This window comes from Perca fluviatilis, chromosome 19, assembly GCF_010015445.1.
Source record: "Perca fluviatilis chromosome 19, GENO_Pfluv_1.0, whole genome shotgun sequence".
NCBI classification, from domain to species: domain Eukaryota; kingdom Metazoa; phylum Chordata; class Actinopteri; order Perciformes; family Percidae; genus Perca; species Perca fluviatilis.
Window position 1 is genome coordinate 17068387 of NC_053130.1, and position 23109 is coordinate 17091495.

The following is a 23109-nucleotide window of genomic DNA, read 5'->3' on the forward strand; positions in this document are numbered from 1 at the left end:
CCTGTTAACTGCACACCTTACAAGGTAGAGCTTGCACTCGGCTGTCTGCTCTGACAAGTCAATAAAACCCACTGGTATGCTGAACATTTTTGGAAGGCAAGATAGATATGAGGCTGCGGTGGAATTTGATCAGGCAGAGAGCCAGCCTCCTGTTCATTACAGAGCTTTCCAGCAGTAACACACCCTCCCGGTGAGCACACCTCAACCTGAGGAAAAGTATTACTGACTAGCACGTCAACAGCCCGCGCCCACCCTTGGCCTCCCCTTCACCTGTCTGTCTTCATCGCTGTCACACATGCATGTGCTCACACAAGCTACATACAGCACACACACCAAACACACGCACACACACACACTTCATGCACTCTCTTGGTTTCTCCCAAGTTGTATTGGGAGGATGGCAGAGAAATGGAAACTATGAAAAGGCTTAAAAATCCAGGGCACAAGTGAGCTGACAGGGCGGGAGAGATGGAAGTGGACTGGGAGCAGTGGGTGTAAGTGAGAAGCGCAAGATTTAGCTGCAAAACTGTGTCTTTTATCCTTTCTGTGTTCTGCCACTGTTGGGGAGTGAGGCATTGGATTTCAAACTAAAAATACTTTAATTTACGAAGATACCCACATGATTTGTCTAACTCAGACTGCTGAATATTAGCTTCCGATAAACTTTGGAATACAGTTTTACACAGAGTCAGGACTGTGACTTTTGTCCCCCCTCACTTACATTAAAAGCACATTAGGAATGGATCTCTTAATGGCCGGTATGAAAAAGAGGGATGATTACAGCAAGCAAAACCATGTCAGTGTCCATATGGGCATCTGACTATTGTTTTAAGACTTGAAAAATGCAGCTAGGTATGAAGGAAAGGGTAGCATGTGTGAGGAAGCCCCCCTGTAGCAGTGACCTTCCTTGTACGATGATCTCCCTTGAACTATTTTCTGCTTCACCTTGACTTTGGACCAATCAGAGCCCAGCTGGCGGACTCACCCTCCCTCACTCAAGAATCAGTCAGTAAGACTTTCTAGCCACACCTTAAGCCATAACTAAGGGCTTTAATAATGATTACTTTACATCATTAGTTATGTTCCTTTGTTATGATTTAGTACTAGATTGTTAATAAATCATTTTCTTGCAGTATGTTCTTTTCAAATGTGCTTCTCTTAATGTGTGTTGCTTAGTCTGCCACTATTTGCATGCATGGCCTGTTAGCCTTTACCTTCTAATTTGTTCTCCCAGCAACTTAGATATGTTTCTTTGCTAGTGTACTCTGTACTACAGCAACAGATCAAGCGTCCTCTGAATAAAGCATCACTTCCATAGAACACCTGTGGGCTAACATGATGCACTCCAGGTCCAAATTATTTCCTCTTTTGACCAAGCAGCTAATGATAAACACTACACTGTGTAGCAGGCCCTCACAGGAGAAACATAAACTTTTTCTTTGATATGAACTTTTATCATAAAAGGCAATGCCACGTGGGGATAATTATCATCCTTTTATATCATGTTTTTCCTTGTAATTATGTCATAATTTCAAACTCTTCCCGGCGAGCAAAAAACAGTCAGGTACGTCATCATGTAACAAACTTTTCTCTGAGGAACGTGCCTATTAATTGTCAAGATATAATTACACTCACAGCACCCTGAGGGCCCATCTTGTTTAGTCATCTCAGAGTTACTGCTCCAAACTATAATTAGAGAATGTAATCACACAGGTATGGACCTCCAGGATTTATTTTTTCAGCCTGACTGAAGGCTGATTGAAATGACATCTGTGGTTGGGCACCAGGCAGGGAGTGTTTACGACCTGGCACCTGTTCAACAGCCACATGCAGTGGCACCGGGCAGCATACCATACCAGCAGAGTTAACAATTTACACAAACATGCACACATAGACGGCTGGTTCTGCTAATTTGTTTGACGTGTGTATATTCTTGTTACCTTGAGAGCAATTTCTTGAGTGGCGTGCATGCATGTGTGTGTCTCCCTGTGAATGCCCTTGTGTGGTTATGCCACCCTTCTGTGGCACTTTTTGCCAGTGTTAACAAGTGACCTCATCCCATTATATCTTTCCGATCTCAAATGCCATCCAATAAACTACTCTCACCTCTTCATGCACTCTCTCTCTGCCATTAAAACACCTCTTACCTCTCTCCCTGACACCCACTCTGAAAAAGCCCAGACAGGACAACATAAAGCAACTGCACGCTATGAAGTGACTGTGATTGATTTCCCATTGAGAAGTGATTAATCACTTGAGTTTTAACAAAAAGTTTGTGATGTCGGCCCTGGAGTTAAACCTGGATGATTCTGAGGCCAGTGAATGTCTAAATTAATATTCTGCTGCACCGTAAAGACCATGTTTCACCATCCCATTTGTGTTTTTTATTGTTGTGTGTTTTTTAGACACACTAGCATGGCATTAGTGATGACAATGTGTCAGTCCAGTTGATTCCTTATTGAAATATCTCAATATATTGCATGGATTAAGATGAGAGGATGAAGTTAGAGTTTTCTCTAATATCTTAACATCTACTGGAAGGATTGGTACAGACATTCATTCATCCAGACAATGTATTCTAATGAATTAGTTAATCCTATGAATTTTCCTCTAGTGCCTCCATGAGTGGTTTTGAGTGAAATGTCTCCAATTGTTAGTATGCTAACATGTTAATGTGGCGAACATGGTAAATATTTGCGTATACATGTACCTTCTAAGCATCAACATGTTAACTCTGTCACTGCATGTTAGCATGCTGACGTTGATGTTAGCATATAGCTCAAAGCACCACTGTACCTTAGTACGACCTCACAGAGCTGCTGGCTTTTCAAAATAATGAATAGATTTTTTAGTGGGCATCACACAAAAAACGTGTTAAATTAAATTGTACTCAATCTAGTTACCCTAAAGTAATTAATGAGAAAGGTGGGGCTCAGTTTAGGGGCCTGAATCTTCACTGGTCTCACGATTCAAATCGATTACAATTATCCTTTCAACGAATCGAATCGATTCAATATCACGATGCATCACGATGCGTCACCTCCTCAATATTATTATATATTACTATGGTTTTCATTGACAAATTCAAGTAGTCAGACATATATGAAATGTCCTTTTCATTGTATCTGCTCTTGAAACAGACACTTCCTTAATATAGCGAGTCTGAACACAGCAGACAACAGACAAAAACAAAAAAAGCAGCGAGCGGAAAATCAACAAGTAAGCCATTAGGCAATAATCGATTCTGGTCTGTCACTGCATCGATGCAGAATCGTCCACATCCGCATCGCGATGCTTTGATGCAATGATTAATTTCAATGCCCCTAGCTCAGTTGGGGCCCGCATCTCATTTTTACACCAGGGCCTCCTAACCTGGCCCTGTTGGTAATATAATGTATCTGCATATTGCATGTATTTGTACTGCAGGTGTACTGTATTTCTTCCCTGAACTGAAATAGAGAACCTGAAAAATCTGTATACTGCATGATGCCTTGAGGATGTACAGAATTAAAGCATCAGCTAACCTCCACCAACTTATCATCTTCACTGTTACGTTACATTCCTTGATTTTAAAATGTCCACTTGCTTATTGGAAAATTTGACTCTGTAAATAAATGACTCACTATAAACAGCTCTTTACGATCTGATCCCAAACATGTTCAGAGTATAAAAACAGTAGAAAAAGAGGACAACTATTGCATCACTGGGATACTGTAGTGAGGAGAGGACAGAGGGTAACAAACATTCAATTTACTGAACTTTCATAACTTTTTTTCTTTCTCTCTTTGATCTCCATCCAATGGCTTTGGCTTTGATATATTTAATAAATCTAACAGTGATTAATGAAATGTCTAGCTACATGCAGGGAGATTAAGTTAATTATCTGCACCGTTACCCTGAGTGGAATATTAATCATAAACGAGAACCTGAAAATGCTGCTCTTCTTGAGGAGTTCAGCACATAGTTGAGTCACAGAAAAAGTGGGTGAGCAATGTTTTCTCCTGGGGGTTGAATCATGCACGGACAGCAAAAACACAGAGCTCCAATGAGCGGCGAGCTGAAGATGGGGTTAGGGGAACAATGACACATCGTGTATCATCTTACACCTCCCAACACTGCTCTGACTAAAGCTCTCGACAGCAGAATGATTGAGTAACAACTTACCATAAAACCCCTCCCAACCAATTTCACATCTAAATATGTTGTTGTATGGGTGTGCATGTGTGTGCATGCTTCACATTTGTCCCTCAGCACACATTGACTCAACATAGCCAACTATATTACTATATACCCCTCTGGATCTCTTTAAACAAGATATATATGGTGGCTATAGGGCATTATGTTCACTGCATTTATCATTGTTATATTCAGATAAAATCACCCTCACACTTTCCCTACTGCATTGGCAGAGCAGTGGAGCAATTCACACAACTGCTGCATTTTCCATTATACTGTATATGAAGTCCACTTGTGGCAGGCATGCAGGCAGTGCAGAGCAGCGTTTTGTTTCCCACACATTTGTTGTTTCTCTCTTTTACACAAGTTGTTGGATATTAAAAAAAATCTGAACAACCTAGCCCCATTAATCCATCATATTTTATTCAACAATATATATTTTTTGCTCTTCAGAGTACAATCAATAAAAGATACATATGACAAAATATATTTTAAATAGATGAGAAAAACATTAAGGCATTTCAATGAAGGAAGTCTTGACAGCATGAAAGATTAGTGTTGTGTTTTTTTGTGTTTATACATCTAAGGCACTATGATCGCTGCTGAAACCACATAAAAGATGGACAACTTTCTAAATGTTTTAACATGCTGGTTTCCAATGTGGTTTTCAGTGCTGTGTATGTCTACAGCGTACAGTGTTTTAGCAATAAGCCAGAGCAGACACGAAAGGCAAATAAGGTAGTGAAAGATTTCTCATTCTGCCAAAAGTGTGGTGACAATGTATTGACATTTTAATAATCCCCTGTGTCACACATGAACCAGCAACGGGGCAAAGCACTGTAATTATGTTTATCACGCAAGCCAGCCTGGTGCCAGTGTGACTTCTTGACTGGGACCGACATTAGAAAGCTCAGCTGTTTCTCTGGAGAATCGCCGTGGCACCAGTGAGCGGTCGATTGGCCGAGGTGTGTTATGAAAGCCGTCATTTCCTGTGCGTGTTCTCTAGTTTAAAAAAAAAATCTCTGTTATTGCCTCTGTGACCGAGGGCTGCAAGGATGGCATCACAGAAACACATAAACAGCTCAACCACATCCACCGAACCTGGGGGCAGAGAACAAGCTCTCTCACTCTTTCCCTTTCTCTTCCTCTGTGTATTACACTTTCACTTGCTTGCATGCATAAACAATGCGAGGCGTGCGCACACACACACACACACACACACACACACACACACACACACACACACACACACATACACACATACACACAGATTTGTTGACTTGGTATGTACATGCTTAACTCCTGTTAGTAAAGTCTACAAGCATCAAGCCTGTTGTCATGCAAAGTTTGCTCTCTTAACTAACAGGCAAATCACATGTATATGTATTTTCTTTTTTTCTTACAACAGATTGCTTCACTGATACATAGGTTATTGTAAGTTCTGGTCTGAAACAAAATGATACATGTAGGTACAGCTGCATCAAAAAATCCATCACAGTTAGGATGTGTGTCCACTAGGCCTCTTTTCCTGAGTGCCACTGCTCTGTTCCCACTTGTTTTTTAGTATGAAAGCAGTGAAAGTGAAAATGCTAACATGCTTTTCTTTCTTATGTCCACTTCAGGCACCTAAAGTCAAAAATGTTTCAACTTTGAAGATGAAAAATTATTTATCGTTAAGTGCTGTTGTTGAAACACAGTGCTTGATTCCTCAGGACACTAAATCCCTTCATTACAATGCTTCCCAGCATCTTGAGAGAAAAAGATGCCCAGTGGTCACATTACAGCATGGGCTGGTCTGTCATGAGCAAGCCTATTGCAACTGCTGTGCTGCTGTATGAGTCTGGGACAGCCTATGTTATGTGTTGTATTGTATGAAAAATGTACAGTATGTTATGCTTATACAGGCAAGTGTTACACTGCTATGTGTGCTGAACCAGACTTATGTGGGCTGCTGGGGATTGCGATGTTTAGAAGGCGTATGGCCCAACTATTATAGTGAGCCGCAGCAGTGAGCTGGAGCGGTAGTTCATGGTCAAATGGTGAGTGACCATCTCCAGGTCTATGACGTATTCCCTGGGGCCTGACAGAGGCTTGGTTAGCACCAGCATGGCACTCACGTTGCTGGAACGCTGCAAAAAAATATCCTCAGTCAATATGTACGCATGTGAATACAGATTTATCCATAGACTGTATATAAAACTAGGATTTACCACATATCTTTTATAATACAGTTTAACATAGGCGGGATACTAACGGCATTCCCACCAGCCTCAACTGCACTTTGTGTTAGCAGATGTTAGCATGTAAACAAGCTAAACTAAGATGGTGAACATTGTTAACATTATACCTTTTAACATCAGTATGTTAGCGTTGTCATTTCGAGCATGTTAGCATGCTGACATTAGCATTTGGCTCAAAGCAGTCTATGTCTAAGTCTAGGATGGCTGTAGATTCTTAGTACTGTTTATTTAGAATGCCAAGTAATATCTTGATACAGCATAACTGTAACTACTATGTTACAAGCGCCATATGTTGATAAAAGGTTGGGCAATTGTACCAGGCGGAGTAAGGAGGATGATACTATTGAGTAATTTAATGGATTAGCATGAAACTGAAGATTTTGACAGCATCATGACAATGTAACAGTTAAGCATTTACTATTATCACCTGTTACACCCTGCCTCAGCGTTTAATGCAACACAAAAAAATAATAATTCCCATCAACTTACCCTCAGGAAGAATTCTCCTGCCTCATTCCCAGCTTTGATCCTGAAAGTGTTGTGTGTGTTGGCGTACATGTTGGTGGCCTGAATCTGGAAGATGTCCGCTGGCACAGTCCGGTCGGCCTGGATGCTCATGTATTTGTAGACAATTGACGGCGGGAGACCCTGGCACTCGGCCTGAGACCGGCAGATACAGCGACTGCAAACACAAAACAATTAAGAGAATCTTTGTGAAACTGGCCGCACTGATGATAGTAGGGGAAAAAAACTGGATGATGTTTACTGACTTTTCAGAGGTTTTGGCGTAAGGCGCCTCGCAGGGGTTTCTGGGATAGCAGCGGAAGCCTCCGTAATAGTTCCAGCACATTTCATCATCTTGGCAGTTATGGGTCCCCGTCTCACACTCATTTATGTCTTGTGATTGGCAGAGAGACAGAAGAAAAGTATTGAGTAGTCAAAAATAGCTGGATGACAATCCTAGTATCCCCCCACTTCCAAAACACACACTAACTCTACACGCTTCATGAAACAGAGCTGTGAAAACACAGTCGAGGTCAGGACGTGTACAATTTGTGAACAGTGTAGCTCTATTTCATTTCATCTCCGGGTTGTAGCTCCATTTCCAGTAGCTGTGGAGGTGAAAAAAAACACAAGAGGAAAGCCTGCAGATCTGTAGTCGAGGGAAGCCCCCTTAGCAACCCTACACAGGCCTAACTGCAGCTCTCTTTCTGCAGCACCATGAAAATAACCCCATCAAACATGCCCCAAACCACAGGGCTATTTCTGGCACAGCAGCCTGGATTCATCACCTTAAGGTCCCTCTAACACAACCGGCCGGATTCATGGCTCCCCCTATAAAGCCTGCACCTGACTGAGGGGGAGAGGAAAAAATAACAGCTCTCCCTTTGAGCGAGCGCCGGAGCTTCAAATAAATCCACTTCAAGAAACCAACATCATGCATATAAATTCACAGAGGTGGCTTTGCGGGGCAACACAACGTTGCTGTGTTTGTGTTGCCTAACCTCTGCATTCTTTCCATGACAGTACCGGTTGAGAGTGGCTTTCATTCTCGCTTGAGATGTAGAATAGTGGATGATAGCAGGAATGATCAAGTACCTCTTAACATTAATCTTCAAAGAATTGAGGAAGAGGAGGACGGGAGGGAGAAAGGAGGAACTTTGTTTTGTGTGAAAACAGAGAGGAGGGTAAGATAGATAAATAAATAAACTAAGAGGGGATGAAAAAAAAAGATTGATGGGAAGAAAAAGGGAGAGGAAAAAGGAGGACTGCGGTACCTTGACACACCCTGTTTCCCTGGAGCTGATATCCTTCTGGACATTCACAGGCGTAACTTCCTGGGCTGTTAATACACTGGTACTGACACATGTAGCTGGAGAAGCTGCATTCATCGATGTCTGTACAGAGAATATGCACACACACAAACATAAATAACATAGATACTGTAATAAGCAGGGCATGTTGAAAACTAGGCATGTGATGGGTGTTTACAAACATGCATCTATCTGCAGTTGAATATCTGTGTATATACATGAATATATATATATATATATATATATATATATATATATATATATATATATATATATATATATATGTGTGTGTGTGTGTGTGTGTGTGTTTCCACCTTGGCAGGAGACCGTGTCTTGTGCCAGCTCATAGCCCTGCTCACACTGGCAGAGGAAGGAGCCAATCAGGTTGTAGCAGTGGTGCTGACAGGGATTCTCCACATCACACTCATTCACATCTGGAACAAAAGCAGATGTTTTACATACATGGATATCATTGGATAATTCTGGTTTATTACAACTTGGAACTTATTACTGTAGTTTTGGCCATCAATCCGGTATTAATGGCCCTGTACTCACCGACTTAGGTCTGGGAACTCAGATGTCAGCAATTAGTATGGTGAGTACAATGTTATCATAATGAATAGGAATGATGGCCAACACTATGTAAGTAAGAGTTGTAATACACCTGGAATTATACTTTAAGAAATAAATAACCCGACACACATGTTTCAGGATAGCTGGGAGCCAGTCACGGCTTTGGATGAATTTCTAAATGTGTTTCAGAGATAAACAGCGCTCTATCACAACACACAATTTTTTTCAATAACTTCCTTTGACTTCCACAGGAGGTTTGCTGTGTGGGTTCAGGTTGCATGGTCAATCTCATGATAGCTCTGAGCTTCCAGGCATAAAAAATAACAGCTCGAGCACCATTTGTTTTGTTAAAGCTATTCCTGACCTTAAAATATCTGCATCCTGAGAAAACTGAGGAACAAAAGAAACACTGTGGGTTAACACTAGACTTTGGTGAGCTAAACCGGAGCTAACATCCTCTGCTTTATACACCACACCTCTTTACACCTACCTGATTATTAATGCATTTTTATCAATTACATTACTTCTTTTCTTTACAATGTTTTATCATGCATATTTTTTTTTACCCTGGTGTGGGGTTTTGTTCTACTTGCATGTACACTAAAGCAGTAATTATAATTATTATAATAAACCCTTGTCATTTGCATTGAGCATGCAAATCTATTAGAAGTCAGCAATACCAACACAAAATGTCTGACGGGCTGCCACTGAATAACAAAGCATTGAAGCAAAATGTTTGTTGTACACACTAACACATGGCTTTACAGTGACTTACCAACACAGCTGTGGTTGTTGCTGGCCAACTTGTGACCTGCGTTGCACTCACAGTAGTATGAGCCCTGTGTGTTCACACATCTGTGCATGCAGTAGTGGGTCAGGGCGCACTCATCTCTGTCTGCAGGAAAACAGAAATATACACACTTACAGGAGAATCATGAAGATATGAGCGGTAAGATACATTGCAAAAAGCAATTCTTTAAATCAGCTGATTAAAGATGACAGCAACCAATTACTGTTGGCAGCAGTTTTAATCATGTAATAAAGCGAGAGGAGAGAGTGTGTTTTGCATCAACGACTCACCAACACAGTGGTCTCCGTTCTTCTGGTAGCCTGGAGGACACTGGCAGGTATAGGAGCCTCTGGTGTTGTAGCACGTCTGTTCAGGGCCACAAGTGTGTCTACCTGTCGCACATTCATCTATGTCTGCAATAAACACACAGAAACAGACACTGAGAGTAAGCAACACAAAGTTGCGGTAATGCCTACTGTACGCAGGAACATGTGACAGACAAAGCAAGGCAACATGTCTGGACTATATGTACTCTGTGATCTGTGATGTGGGAACTGCTTTCCACAGGCATTAAAAAAAAAATCTGTGATCACTGACACCATCACATCACACACATACTCATACAGAGAGGAGGCGATTAAATAAAGAGGGCTTTTATTCAGCAGCTCCGGGTGGAGGGGAAAACACTGATCATATCTCTGCTAACAGGACATCTCTTTGAATGGGGAAGTGTGTGTGTGTGTGTGTGTGTGTGTGTGTGTGTGTAGAGAGAGAGAGAGAGAGAGAGAGAGAGAGAGAGAGCTCTACTGAGAACTCATGTGCGTTCTACCATAACACTCTCTCATCAGACATCCATTAACCCAAAAGCCCACAGATCCACTTTGTATCCCTTACCTCATCATTCATAAGTTATATAACATGATAAGCAATAGTTTGATGTTAGTAAATGATGCTTAAAAACACAAAGCTCCTGCCAGGAGTATAATTACTGCAGCGTAGCCAGGAGTATAATTACTGCAGCGTAAGATATCTATACTTTAAAGTGCTCATATTATGATTTTTGGCTTTTTCCCTTTCCTTTATTGTGTTATATATCTTTTTTGTGCATGTTATAGGTTTACAAAGTGAAAAAGCCCAAAGTCCACCCCAAAGGGACTTACCATCTTCCAGAGAAAACACTGTTCACAAACTGCTCCAAACAGCTCTATTGTAGTCCAGCCTTTACTTCCGTGACGAACGTGCGTCACTTTATAACACACGTTATAATGCTCGCCTAGCTGCTAGCATGGCACTCCCTCATGCTCTGCAATTGACTAGCTAGCAGTACTTACTGTGCATGTACGACTCCCAACAAAGATGGTACAGAAGTGAGATGCCTCACTCTGTAGCTAAAACAGAGAGCTCAACACACAGGGTGAAAAGAGGAGCTGCAGCAATGTGCAGTACAACACATATATGGTGTTTTCTGAAAATTAAACCACATAAACGTATTCTGGTACAACCTCTAAATACAATTATGAATCTGAAAATGAGCATAATATGAGCACTTTAAATAACTCTGCACATTTTTCATTGACCGACTTAATAATTTCTTAATAAACTTAATAATAAACGTGATTTCAGACATGCTAACTCAAAAGTTACCCTCTTAAATTTTAAAGTTATGTCCAGATTGACTCATATTAATGGTACTGTACATACAATCAATAGTGTAAGTGTTGGGACGATGAATTGATGATAAGGTGAAGTTATGACTGGTGTAAAACCTCCAAAAAGTAATTTTCCCCCTCAAGTTATTAGTTACTAGTTATTAGTTATTAGTTATTAGTTTTTAGAATTTTCCATACACAACACAGCAGTGGAAAGATTTTTGTTTTTATCTCACCCTGCAAACATGTTCTCAATTTTGGTTTGTTTGGAGTCAGAGCATCTTAAAAAAGGCTTTTCTCACTATAACCTCCCTCGCCCCCTTTTTTTCTGAACATCCATCTTCCATCCCCCCACACCCACACACACACTACAAATACGCCCATACTGTATACTCTCATCCCTGTGGGCCCACTAGCAGTCCTCTTGGGTGGTCTGACACAACCCATCATATGCAGACAGCCAGTGGGCATCAGTTTAAAAGCATGACAGACGGTTATCCTCAATACCACACGCACACACAGGAAAGGAAGGGGGGTATTATTACAGCATTGTGATATGACACGTGTAGCCTAACAATAGTCAGAAGAACCTGACTGAAAAACCTTAAGTTGAACTCTGTGCTGCCTTGACAGACATGATTGTATTATCCCTCCTGCAGAGTTTAGATGCGATCAATCCACCTGAGACAAACATACTCATAGAGCCCATATTCATAAAGAGTGCACGAAGATCAAACATAAAAATGATCAGACCATTAAAATGAGTGCCGCAAAGCCCAACTTGCTGCTGCACAGATATCTCGAACTGATATTCCCCTCGACATGTTTCATGTGATGAGGTCTCAGTTGGCAAGGATCATGCCCTTCCCAGAGTGCCTCAAATGTCCTACATGCCACTCCCACAGCCTCCATCATCCAGTGGGATTGGTGCCTGTGAGAAATTGGCTTGGTTTGCTGCGTAAGAGCCGTGACACAAAAAGGTTGACAGAAGGTAAGTTGTCTTCACTCCTTAAAGGGAGGAAAGGGAAGAAGGCTAAAATGTGCTTAACTCTTTGGGAGCACAGTGATAAGATGAACTCAGTACATTAGGGACAAAAGCAAGGGCTTGTCTACAAAGGTGCCACTGAGAGACAACAGGTGCGAATTGCATTTAGGGAGGAATGCACAGACAAGACTTGTTGCTCACTGACCCGCTTTGTAGAGGACAAAGATAAAAGCAGTGTTGTTCTGGAAACTCTAACGCTCTGATGTAGATTAAACAGCATCTGGGAAAGTGCATCCACAACCAGCACCAAGTGTGAGTGAGAAACCGAATGCTTGGATTCCAGCAGTATAACACAATGGGATGCTGACCCAACAGCCCAAAGGCTTCATGACATGGCTGTTAAAAAAAAACCTGGTGCATCAAAGGATCTCTGTCACTGTTAGCGGTTGACCTGCAGCATCCAGATTCAGCCTCTTAGGTCAAGAGATCTGATATATTTCCCCACGTGGTGTTTATGGCCACAGATATGCAGGTGCATCCACACTCAACCGTTTTAGTTTTTGTATGATTTGTAGAGATTTGAGTAGATTTATCAGGTTTTATCAGGTTGCAAAAACAACACCTATCTATTCTGTAGTTTGAACATGCAGAACATTGATGGGAGAAGACAACAATACAGAAGCCATAGTATTAGCTAGCCTTGACAGCTACACAAGCTAACCCTTTAAATAATAACAGGGTGATGTGCTTGTCAGAGAAAAAAATGGAAGTAAAATCCTGTGTGTATATAGGGTACCAATGAAAATTTTAAATGAATTTCAACAAATAGTTGGAGCTGGGATCAAAGCCCTGTGAATCACAACCACACCTACTTACTGGAGGTACTTGGTGATTCATTGGGTCTGGAAATGCCCTGCCTTCCGGCAGTATATTCAGACAAAACAAGCCTGAGATTAATTCCTGATAAAATAGTCCTGTGTTGATGCTGTCATGGTGCCAAGAAGCAGACAACCAAACTGTGATGCCTGTGAAATGTTTTGGTTTTAGTAACAGAAAGCAAAATTTGTCAAATTCTTCAGTTCTTGAGACATGCCACCGCACTGATAAACTACAGTTATTAGACTTGAGAGTGTACAGCCACACTTGGGCTCTGTGATGCTGTATCAGGCACAGCAACACCTAGCTAAATGCTAACATCAGCATGCTAGCATGCTAAGAATGCTAGTACTGTTTATAATGTTTACCAGTAGCGTGTTTGCGTGCAAACAATTGTGAATTAGCACTAAACATAAATTGATGGGAATGTTGTTATTTTTGCAGGTATATTGGTGAACAGAAGTACTGGACAGAATGTAATCTGACAGTGGCAATACAATGTGTGGGAATCACTAAAGTTTTAGCATTTCATCCTGAGATTCAGACTCTTTAGGTCAAGAGATTTCATGGCAAATAGCCAAGTGTGGCTAAGCACCAATTAGCTAGTCAAAAGGTTTCTTAAAAGCTAAGATTGTCTTTGTTTGATTGTAAGTTTGTTTTTATTTCCGTACTGCTGTGACTGGTTGAACAGTGAGCAGTCCATTGGTGTAAGCAATTATTTTCTTGGACAGGATTGGTGCTAGATCAGATAGGCAGTTTGACCAATTGCAGTTGGCACACTCATCTTTGTTCAGAATTCAGACTTGGGCTAAGACTCACCCCCTGCATTTGCTCTAGTTTTGGACCATTATTGCCAACCCAAATTAGATCAGGTGCACTTGGAATGATTTGGCTGTGAATTACCTGCCATGAGTCAGATAACATATGCCACTGTGTACCTGTGAGACTACGTGAATCCATCAAACAAGGTGTCGGGCAGACAGCTGGATGTTCCAACACTTTTCCTACATAAGGTGTAGAAACCAACTCTTGTTTTGAAGTAAGTGCATATGGCTAACTGTAAATTGTTTAAATGTGAAGAATGCAGCGATGCTTCCTAAGAAGTTCTGTGTACGGAAAAGTCATCCTCACTCCCTTTAAGAAAGCTTTGAGAGCTCTAAATAAAAGCATATGTGCTGAATGCAATCCAAATGTTCATTCACAGGAATATCTTGTGGTAACTGCTACTTTGTCACTAAACCTTTAAGCCGTTGCCAATACAAAGTTCCACATAAGTGTGTGTGTGTGTGTGTGTGTGTGTGTGTGTGTGTGTGTGTGTGTGTGTGTGTGTGTGTGTGTGTGTGTGTGTGTGTGTGTGTGTGTGTGTGTTTAGGTGGTGTGGGAGGGCATCCCACACTGGCTGGCTCTTAGGTCCCATAAAGCCTCCACAGCTTACCACATGCAGTACAGTCCATATAGTTTACCCAGGAAAACAGATTTTACCATCAAATGTGATGATGTGTTGCGTGTGGGGAAAAGTCACTTTTTTCTCTGAGGTCAGATTTTTTTTCCAGAATTTATTTAACACAGCTTACAAGTTTCCTCTAAGAGCGAGCCTGCTGTAACATCACAGGGAAAGATAAGGCTGTCCAGCAGGAGAGTGGAAGATGTGGAAGGAAAGAATGAGGAGACAGGGTGGAGGCTTTTTTTTTAAACAAAAAAGGGCTTTTTAAGATTTGATGTTAGATTTACGGCCGTGTGTGCATATGTGATGTCAGAGTTAAAAACTCCTTGCTTTTCAGGGAGATTAATACTAAATGCCTTGTGGGAGTTGGGGGAGTAACAGGGATGGCGGCAGCTCAAAGAATGCGAGAGTGTGTGTAATGGACAAGTGGGTGTGTGTGCATCAGAGGTCCTGTTTGAGGTGCTCGAACATTAAATGGCCTTTTACAATGTTTTACAGAATGGGGTTATACACTGTGAAGACTTGTTTAGTGTGTTAGTGCGTGCATATTGGTGAGAAAGAAACAGCATACGTGTCTAAAACAGGGACAAAAATTATTTGGCCAGAATTCAGAACAATGTGCTCCAGATTTAAACTGACATGATAGGGCTTGTTGTAATTATCACTTGAGAGCATTTAGTCTTGTTTTCACTGAACCACTGCAATGGAAAGCAGGAGCTGTTCCAAAGAACAGTTGGAGCCATCCTGCTGTTGGACGGCATCTCGGTTTCCCTCTGATTATTGGATAATTCAATCTTTGGGAAAGCAGGGGGCAAGATGTGTGATGTTAATAGCCCATAAAATTTCACAATGTCAAATTTATTAGAATGTCATAAACCAGACCCTGAGTGTTTAGTTTTGCTTAACCTCAAACACCTTTATATCACCCCTCCTGGCAAACGCTGCACTTCACATTGTTTAATTTGTTTATAATTCTCTCTGCAATGCAGTGTGAGATGCAGCTATCACAGGCTTGAACTCCACCTCAGGACAAATGGGAGTGGTAGTGTTTCCCTTTCAAAGCAAACTTAAACACAAAGCAGATAAGAAATCAAAGAATTCAAGACACTCTATCCTTAATTCTGTGTATTTCCATCCGAATTAGGGCATGAAATATTTCAATGCTTTTGCTATTCTCACCACTCCCAAGAAGATTCCCCCTCTCATTGCTCTCATTGTTCGGGAGGAGCAGGAGTTTTAGTTAGTCATGCTGACACTTACTAACTGGTTTGTGAGTTTGTTCCACACTCATCTAAAGGTCGGGCAGAGTCTTGACATTCTTGAAAATCCGTCCAGTGTGCCAGCGACATTCCTTACTGATAATAATCCTTCCTGTTACTCTGAAAATGTTTCGAAAAAAAGAAGTGCTGGGCAACTCTACTGCTATCAATCACTCTGCCAACCTGACATGGCAGTAGTCACGCTGTAGCCATGGAAGGAATTAAACCTGAAAATAGGGTCAAAATAAAAGAACACGGGCGCCTGGTTAGCTCACCTGGTAGAGCTGGCACCCATATATAAAGGTTTACTCCCCGATGCAGCGGCCGCGGGTTCGACTCTGACCTGCGGATCCTTGCTGCATGTCATTCCCCTTCTCTCTCCCCTTTCAAGTCTAAGCTGTCCTATCCAAATAAAGGCCTAAAATGTTAGGTTCTTGCATTCACGATGAACCGTTACACACATAATGCGAAACCAAAGTTCACAAGCCTGAGTTCCGTTAGCAACATGTGCTGAGGTTATCACAACAAGTTGATTGGTGTGCAAAATCAGTCACACTATGGTGAGCGCAAATGAAGCGCAGCAACGGAGAGCTGTGTATAAGACGTAGGCGGTGTGTCGGCGCTCCACCGTTGTAAGGTGTGTGAATAGAAACCCATGCATCACCCCGATGTGCCGATCACCGGGCCAAGAAATAGCAAACTATAGTCTATATTTTCAATTTCATGACAAGAGATGCTTCAGTTCCCAGCAAGAGGATTTTGACGGTCTTTGTCACTTGCACTGCTGTCTGTTAAAAAGAAATGCAATGCTTATGCATTTGTTTTTTATTTTCCACTGTACCGAACTCTCACCGAATCGTGACTCCTAAACCGGGGAACCGAACCGTGACTTCTGTGTACCGTTACACCCCTGTAAAAGAGTGATAATACGAGTCAAAGGAGAAACAGTGTAAGAAACATGAAGCTTGTGATTGCATGTGAGTGTCACCCAGCTGAGCGCAATAGTGATTTATAGCAGCCCTGTGTCCCTTTCCATCATGAGGTAATTGGAAAGAGCAACACATGTAAGCACATTAGAGGAGGAAGCAGCTGGCCGTTGGACAGGCACCGACCTCAGAGAGAATAATAACAACAACATTAAGCATTTACGCTGAGGAGGCATGGCAAAGCTGCTTCCCCTCCTGCTCCTCTCTGCCATCGTTGATGTGATGGCAGCGAAGAGCCAGCAGCGAAACCACAAGCAATAACAGCATACTGTACAGCAACAGTGCACAGGCCAAAGGAGAGGCTGCCTGCAGGATGGTTGGATTATATTCACAGTGTGAAAGATACTCTGGTCTTCTCTGGCAGTGTCAGTAAGCTGATGAAATACTGTAACCATGTTATGCCTGTTAAAACACAGGAAGGTTGGAAGTCATTCTCTGACATTAAAAAAGAAGATTAAAAACTGTTTATTGCCATAGAGACACTGACGTCAAAATACATCCAGTAGTTAAAAGAGCCTTAAAGAATTAGAAACAACACGTTCAATGAATTGGACAGGAAAATCCTACTGTAGGGAACTAGGACAATCGCATAGTGAAGACACACTGATGCAGGACAGTGCAAATCATCAGTCTGAGAACAGGTGGAAGACAAGAGCTTAGCTGGTAATAGGAGGGTTCAACAGGCACAAAGGGGCGCCTCAGGTGTCTTTTTGTTTGAGTAACCCTAAACAAAGTGGGTCCGCTTGTGTTTGATCCCACTTCAACAAAGTCGTAGCAGAATGTTTAAATATAACATCCTGTGTATCCTGTATCACATTCACCTCATTGTTCAGGTCTTCCTTCTCTATGCAACAAACTTTTCTAATCTGTGTTGCTTATCTCTGATGGATGTTTGGAAAAAAACAAACACTAACTGGATAACATCTGAAGGAATTTCCTGAAAAACTGTAATCGCTCTCTGTGCTCACATCTTTTTACATTGTCTGTGGATGAGCAAAGACTGGGTGGCTGGGGCTTGTTTCTTCAAGTGCAAATGTCAGGATGAGACGACAACAAGCAGAGCTGTAAAGTATAAACTGTAAAGGTCAAGTCATGTAGCAGCGTCATGTTGTGCTCCCTCTGCTTGTTCTGCTCTCTGCATTCCTGCTCCTCGCAGATCGATCCGATGCTTATCTGTCAAAGGTGGTGAGTAATTCCTACCATCACAAAAGATGGGAGCAAATGGAAAAAACAACCACCACTGACATTCCAGAGATATTCCTCCCAAGTGCATTGCATCTGTGTGGAAAAATGTTATTGCATGCACTCGGCCTTGTTCGGAAAAGTACACAATTTCTCTGTCACACAGGGATTAACGGCCTTAATAGAACATAGTTAGGAAAGATTTCCAGCCACTGCAGGTGAAGAGCGTCCAGACGTAGCTAAAATCAGTCAGGCATGCAGGTGGTAATGTGGCCTGCATGACCTCAGAAAACCAGACAGGTAAACAGGAGTGGCATGTCCTTTCATGTCCCATACTGCAGTGCATGAGTATCTAATTTAGACATGAAAAATAAGTAAACTCAAGACTTGTGAGGAGAATATGAGAAAGTGCAGAACATGATATGTTTCATTCCCCTTGGCCAACATTATATGCCTGAAGCCACTGAAAGTACAGTTGAGTTAGTATGAGTAGTCTCAAACAGTGTTCAACTGTAAATGAGGATCATAAAATAGCTGCTTTCCACTTTTCATCAGATTTAATGACTGATCGACCGCTTTTGATGGACAACCTTCATTTCTAGGAGGAAGTGATCTCACCTCTGCTGAAAATAAGAGTTCATATGCATACATACGACTACAACTAGCCACTTGTAGGCATCTCCCAGGGGTAAACACAGTAAGTATGTGTGTGTATGTTTGGAGGGTGGGGGGAGGTCATGGAAATGCGAGGCATCATTAAGCTGTCACACATACAGTAAAGGTTCATAGTGTCTATGTGTGGCCGGGGCTGGAATAGGGTGCCAACTTCCCCAATGTGTCACTGCAACAACACACACTTAGGCTCAGGTTACCTCAGGGCCAAAGGGCTTTATTGCCCATTTGCAAAATGGGAATGAATATTAAAGCCACGATTAAAAGGAAAAATTGTGCGTTATATAATTTGTGGTTTGCTTCGCTTTTAATCAGCATTAATAATAGTGCACTTTTTCTTTTCTTTTTTATAATAGTGCACTTAAGAGAAGCTATTTCTTTGTTTGTTTTTTAACAATTTAAGTTGTGCTTTGGAAAATTGGCTTAATTTTTTTTCCAGGGCATTTAGCTGATCTCTCTACTATTCGCCACACACTCAGCAGTAAGTCACCAAAACAACTCAGCAGCAGCACAACCCATGACGTTGGTCCAACCTGGCTTGGTCAGTGCTCTGGCACTTCTGTGGTTATTTAGTCAGTGTCAGCCTTTCATCTTCCCCTTTGCTCTACCTGACTTGGCACTCTAGGTTTCCTCCACAGAGTGGTGGGTTAGCAGGGAAGGAGCCTGATGTAAGTGCTATTTGATACATTGAGGTCCCCCCCCCCCCATTGAAAGTTAATGGGAATTCCTTTGCTAGCAAGATACGTAGCTGTGCAAAACAACCACTGTGGAACAAAAAAAGAGAAAAGACAATTCTGTGTCCAAGAACAATTGGCTCATTGTAGCGAGTTAAAGGTAATGACAGAGAAACCAGAGACTGATGTAAACAAAGATTATATCACTTCACAAAACAGAAATATACGCCCACGAGACGGCACGAGACGCCTTCCAGTTAAAACTCCAGTCTTTTCAAAGCAATCACACTGACAGCAACAGCCTATCTTTGTTTAGCCCATGCACTGAAACAGTACGCCAGCAAATGAATAAGTATTATACCCATGCCAGCTCGCTTATGTGGTTACATTAGCTGATATGTTGCCATGTTTTACACTCTAATAAAACCTAATTGGGTTCTAATTCAGAGAAACACATAAAGCACCTCACACATATCTTTGCCCCAGGTGTAAAATTAAATTTGTTACTTTCACTGGAGCTCTGTGACCGCAAGCCTCACCGCACAGCCACTCACCACATGCCTCTGCTTATTGGCAAGGCAAGAGGAGCTCCTAACCACTGAACAGATGTAATTTATGGTAATGCACTTTGCCTTACATTACGTCTACAGATTACTCTACATATCCACATTCCCGAACTCTCACAGACCAAGTCAGATGGCAATGCAAAAGCTTTGAGAGGTTACAAGTGATATCAGATATTCTCTCTCTCAGGTGCAGCTATAAACATCTGGCACAAAGCAACGAAAGGCACTGGTGTGTGTGTGTGTGTGTGTGTGTGTGTGTGTGTGTGTGTGTGTGTGTGTGTGTGTGTGTGTGTGTGTGTGTGTTTGTGTGTGTGTGTGTGTTTTTTTGTATATATGAAAATTAGTTAAAAATTCAGGATCACACCCGTTACACGCGATACTACCAAAATCTCAAGCTGGTCACGGCCCAGGGAACTAATACTGTAGGCGTAAAGGCTATATGTGAGCACAGAACTTGCCACAATATTACAAAATCTCCTTGATTTGCCCCTGAAACAGAGGACCTCAGCACCCTAAACAAGAACAATTTCTTATATTCTAAGAAGAAGCTGAACTCCAAAAACAAGAAAAGAAACGATGACATCATAGTGAGAAAAACCGAGGAGCTTGCAATACATCTGCTGCTACGCATGGCTTAGCTATTGGCGACGGAACAGCTCACCTTTAGAGCTCTACTTATCAAAGCTCTAAAGTCATTAGCAAGTAATTATCAAATACCTACGTGGACCTGCTAGAGACACATTCAGACACATTCTTTCAATCAAGCAGCAGCACCACATCTGGCCAAGGGCAACAAAAGCATACTATTCATGAGATAAAAAACCAAGGGCAACAAAAGCATATTCATGATATTCATGAGATTAAAAAAAACACACATCTCAATATCGACATTTAATTCTGCCAGTATACTGCAGGACAAAGCAGTCCATACAGGGGGATTTTAATCTGCACCCACATTTCATGAGTGGGCAACTTTTTATGGAGAGAGTGTGGCAGCCATCCCTTGTAGACCATGTTTTGTGGTTACACCTCCTCTCCTGCTGACAGAGTCCAATTTCTCTCCTGAGGAGCTTGTCAACACCACTTGCTGAGATAAGAAGACCCATCTCCATGTGTTGGTGTAAAGCCGTAAAAAAAGAAAGGCTAGTTTTTTCAAGTTACTTTGATGGTATTTCGTATCATCTTATAGCTAAGCAGAGAGGGGGAAAGTGCCTGGGCAGCGGATCTTACCTCTACAGAGGTTCTGCTCATCTGCAGTGTATCCGGGTGCACAGCGGATGGTCCGGCTGGACAGAGAGACCCCCTGGTTGCCTGAAGACCGTGGGACCTGAGGCTGGCTTGGTGGGACAGCAGGGACAGCGGGGACAACAGGGACAGCAGGGACAGCAGGGAGCGGCACCTGCTCGCCCTCCTTACTGATATAGATGACGGCGCTCTTGGGGAGGCAGAGGTATCCACCAAAGTGGTTGATACACTGCATCCCTCCTTTGCAGGCATCGTCTAACAAGGCACACTCGTCGATGTCTGACACGGAAAACAGTATGACAAAAAGAAAGACATTTTCAAGGCATTTTCTGTATTTGAATAATTTTGATTGGTTAAAAGGCAACTGATATTAAGCTTAATTGAAAATATATGAAAAATAAATACATATTAAAGTCATTAAGCATGAATAGCTGCACAAATGTATAATAACCAATGCTTAACATTAAAGGCAATTTGTCATTTCTCACCTCTGCACTGCTCTCTGACTCTGTCATACTCATACCCTTCTGTGCACTGTGAAGGACAGATAATGATTACCATTAACTTATAGACATTTTAGTGTCCTGTCATGTAGCATCATATGATAAATAAAAACATGAACCTCCATCAGCAAATGAAAGTAGCCTACTCAGCATGCCAAGTTGTGTTAAACCTACAAAGAAAAACAAAGATATCTCACTTACTGTGTAGAAGACGGGCTCCTCAGCCTCCTGAGAGAGGACATGTGTGAAAACCGCAAAAAGACACACGCAGATGCCCAGCATGACGACCAAACGTCTGAGCAGCACTGTAACGAGATGCAGAGGAACCAAATGGATAGAGCGTGCAAGATCATTTTTCGCTTGACAAGCCTACAAGTTTTAATACCAGTTATTACATCATTGATGGCATTGCTTAACAAGTCCCAACATCTCCCGCTGCTGGCGTGATGTTTGTGTTGGCACCGGTCCAGCTAAATCTGCGACTTCAACTAAGTGAAGTGTTTTTCTGCTGTTTTTCTCCAAAAGGATTAGTGCGTAATACGCGTCAAGATCGTGCGTAAACATGTCCTCCTGTGTCAGTCAGTGTCAGGAAAATGAACGAGTTAATCAGCCATGCAGAGCTCATGTTGATTACAATCCTGTATTTGCACAAACCATCTAATTCTACAAGCTGCACAATCAAATAGTATTCTGCCATGTTCACCTTGCAGCCTTGTTTCAAGATAATGACACTTGTCAGTCCCTGAAACAAGCGAACTACATAAGTAACAAGTGCTACTGCAGATGTTTTCTCTCTCTCTCTCAATTGTTTCAACATTCACACTCCTTGGAACAGCTCTCATTGTTATCTGATCAGAGTGCTGTACTGTATGCAGTATCTTTGTCATCCTGTGGCGCCTTGGCGACGTACCAGCAATTACTGTACCTGCGGACCTCCAACTCTCCTGGCGTGCTGAAGAAAATGTCCCCGGTTTATGTTTTTGCTGCAAATCCGAGTGTGTGAACGCGTAGCAGGCTGGGCTTTATTCTGCAAACGGTGCCGTGGATGTTAGATGGTTGTCGGAGTGCAAGCAGCACTTGTGATGAACATGCGGTTCGTATTGTATGACATGTTGGGGGCGGTGTACCGGGCAGGTTGAGCTCCGGGTTTCTCTCTCACCGGGGAGCAATAAACGATCAGCAGGCTACAGTGGCTCCCTCTATAGACTGATGACTAGTGATAAAAAAGGTAATCAACATAAGAAACGGCTATCAATGGAAAACTAAACTCAGAAATAATCCATTATTACTACTTACTCATTATATTGCTGCACAGAACAATATTCCCATCATTCTAAAACACCGAAGTAAACTTTGGTTATAATGCATTAAACATTGAACAATTTGTTGCTGTAATAACACAAATTATTATTCAGTTAAGCTTTAATAAAATCTGTCTGTCCTTGTACCGGTGTACTTTTAACACCACCTTAGGG

General features: G+C 41.9%; 1 protein-coding gene across 2 annotated transcripts; it reads right to left on the bottom strand.

Moving 5' to 3' along the window:
- Positions 1-4858: 4858 nt before the first annotated feature.
- efemp1 (EGF containing fibulin extracellular matrix protein 1) lies at positions 4859-22770 on the bottom strand. Of its 2 annotated transcripts, none has more exons than XM_039784325.1 (11): positions 22560-22770; positions 21836-21939; positions 21620-21665; positions 21117-21410; positions 9884-10006; positions 9579-9698; positions 8545-8664; positions 8195-8314; positions 7187-7313; positions 6906-7098; positions 4859-6305 (listed from the first exon to the last, which is right to left on the bottom strand). In XM_039784325.1, exons 2-11 carry the CDS (start codon positions 21914-21916, stop codon positions 6144-6146), a joined length of 1386 nt encoding a protein of 461 aa, XP_039640259.1. In that variant the 5' UTR covers positions 21917-21939; positions 22560-22770; the 3' UTR covers positions 4859-6143. The 2 variants fall into 2 exon arrangements, with proteins under 2 accessions (XP_039640259.1, XP_039640257.1); XM_039784323.1 differs by having other exon boundaries at positions 22545-22770.
- Between the last annotated feature and the right edge of the window lie 339 nt (positions 22771-23109).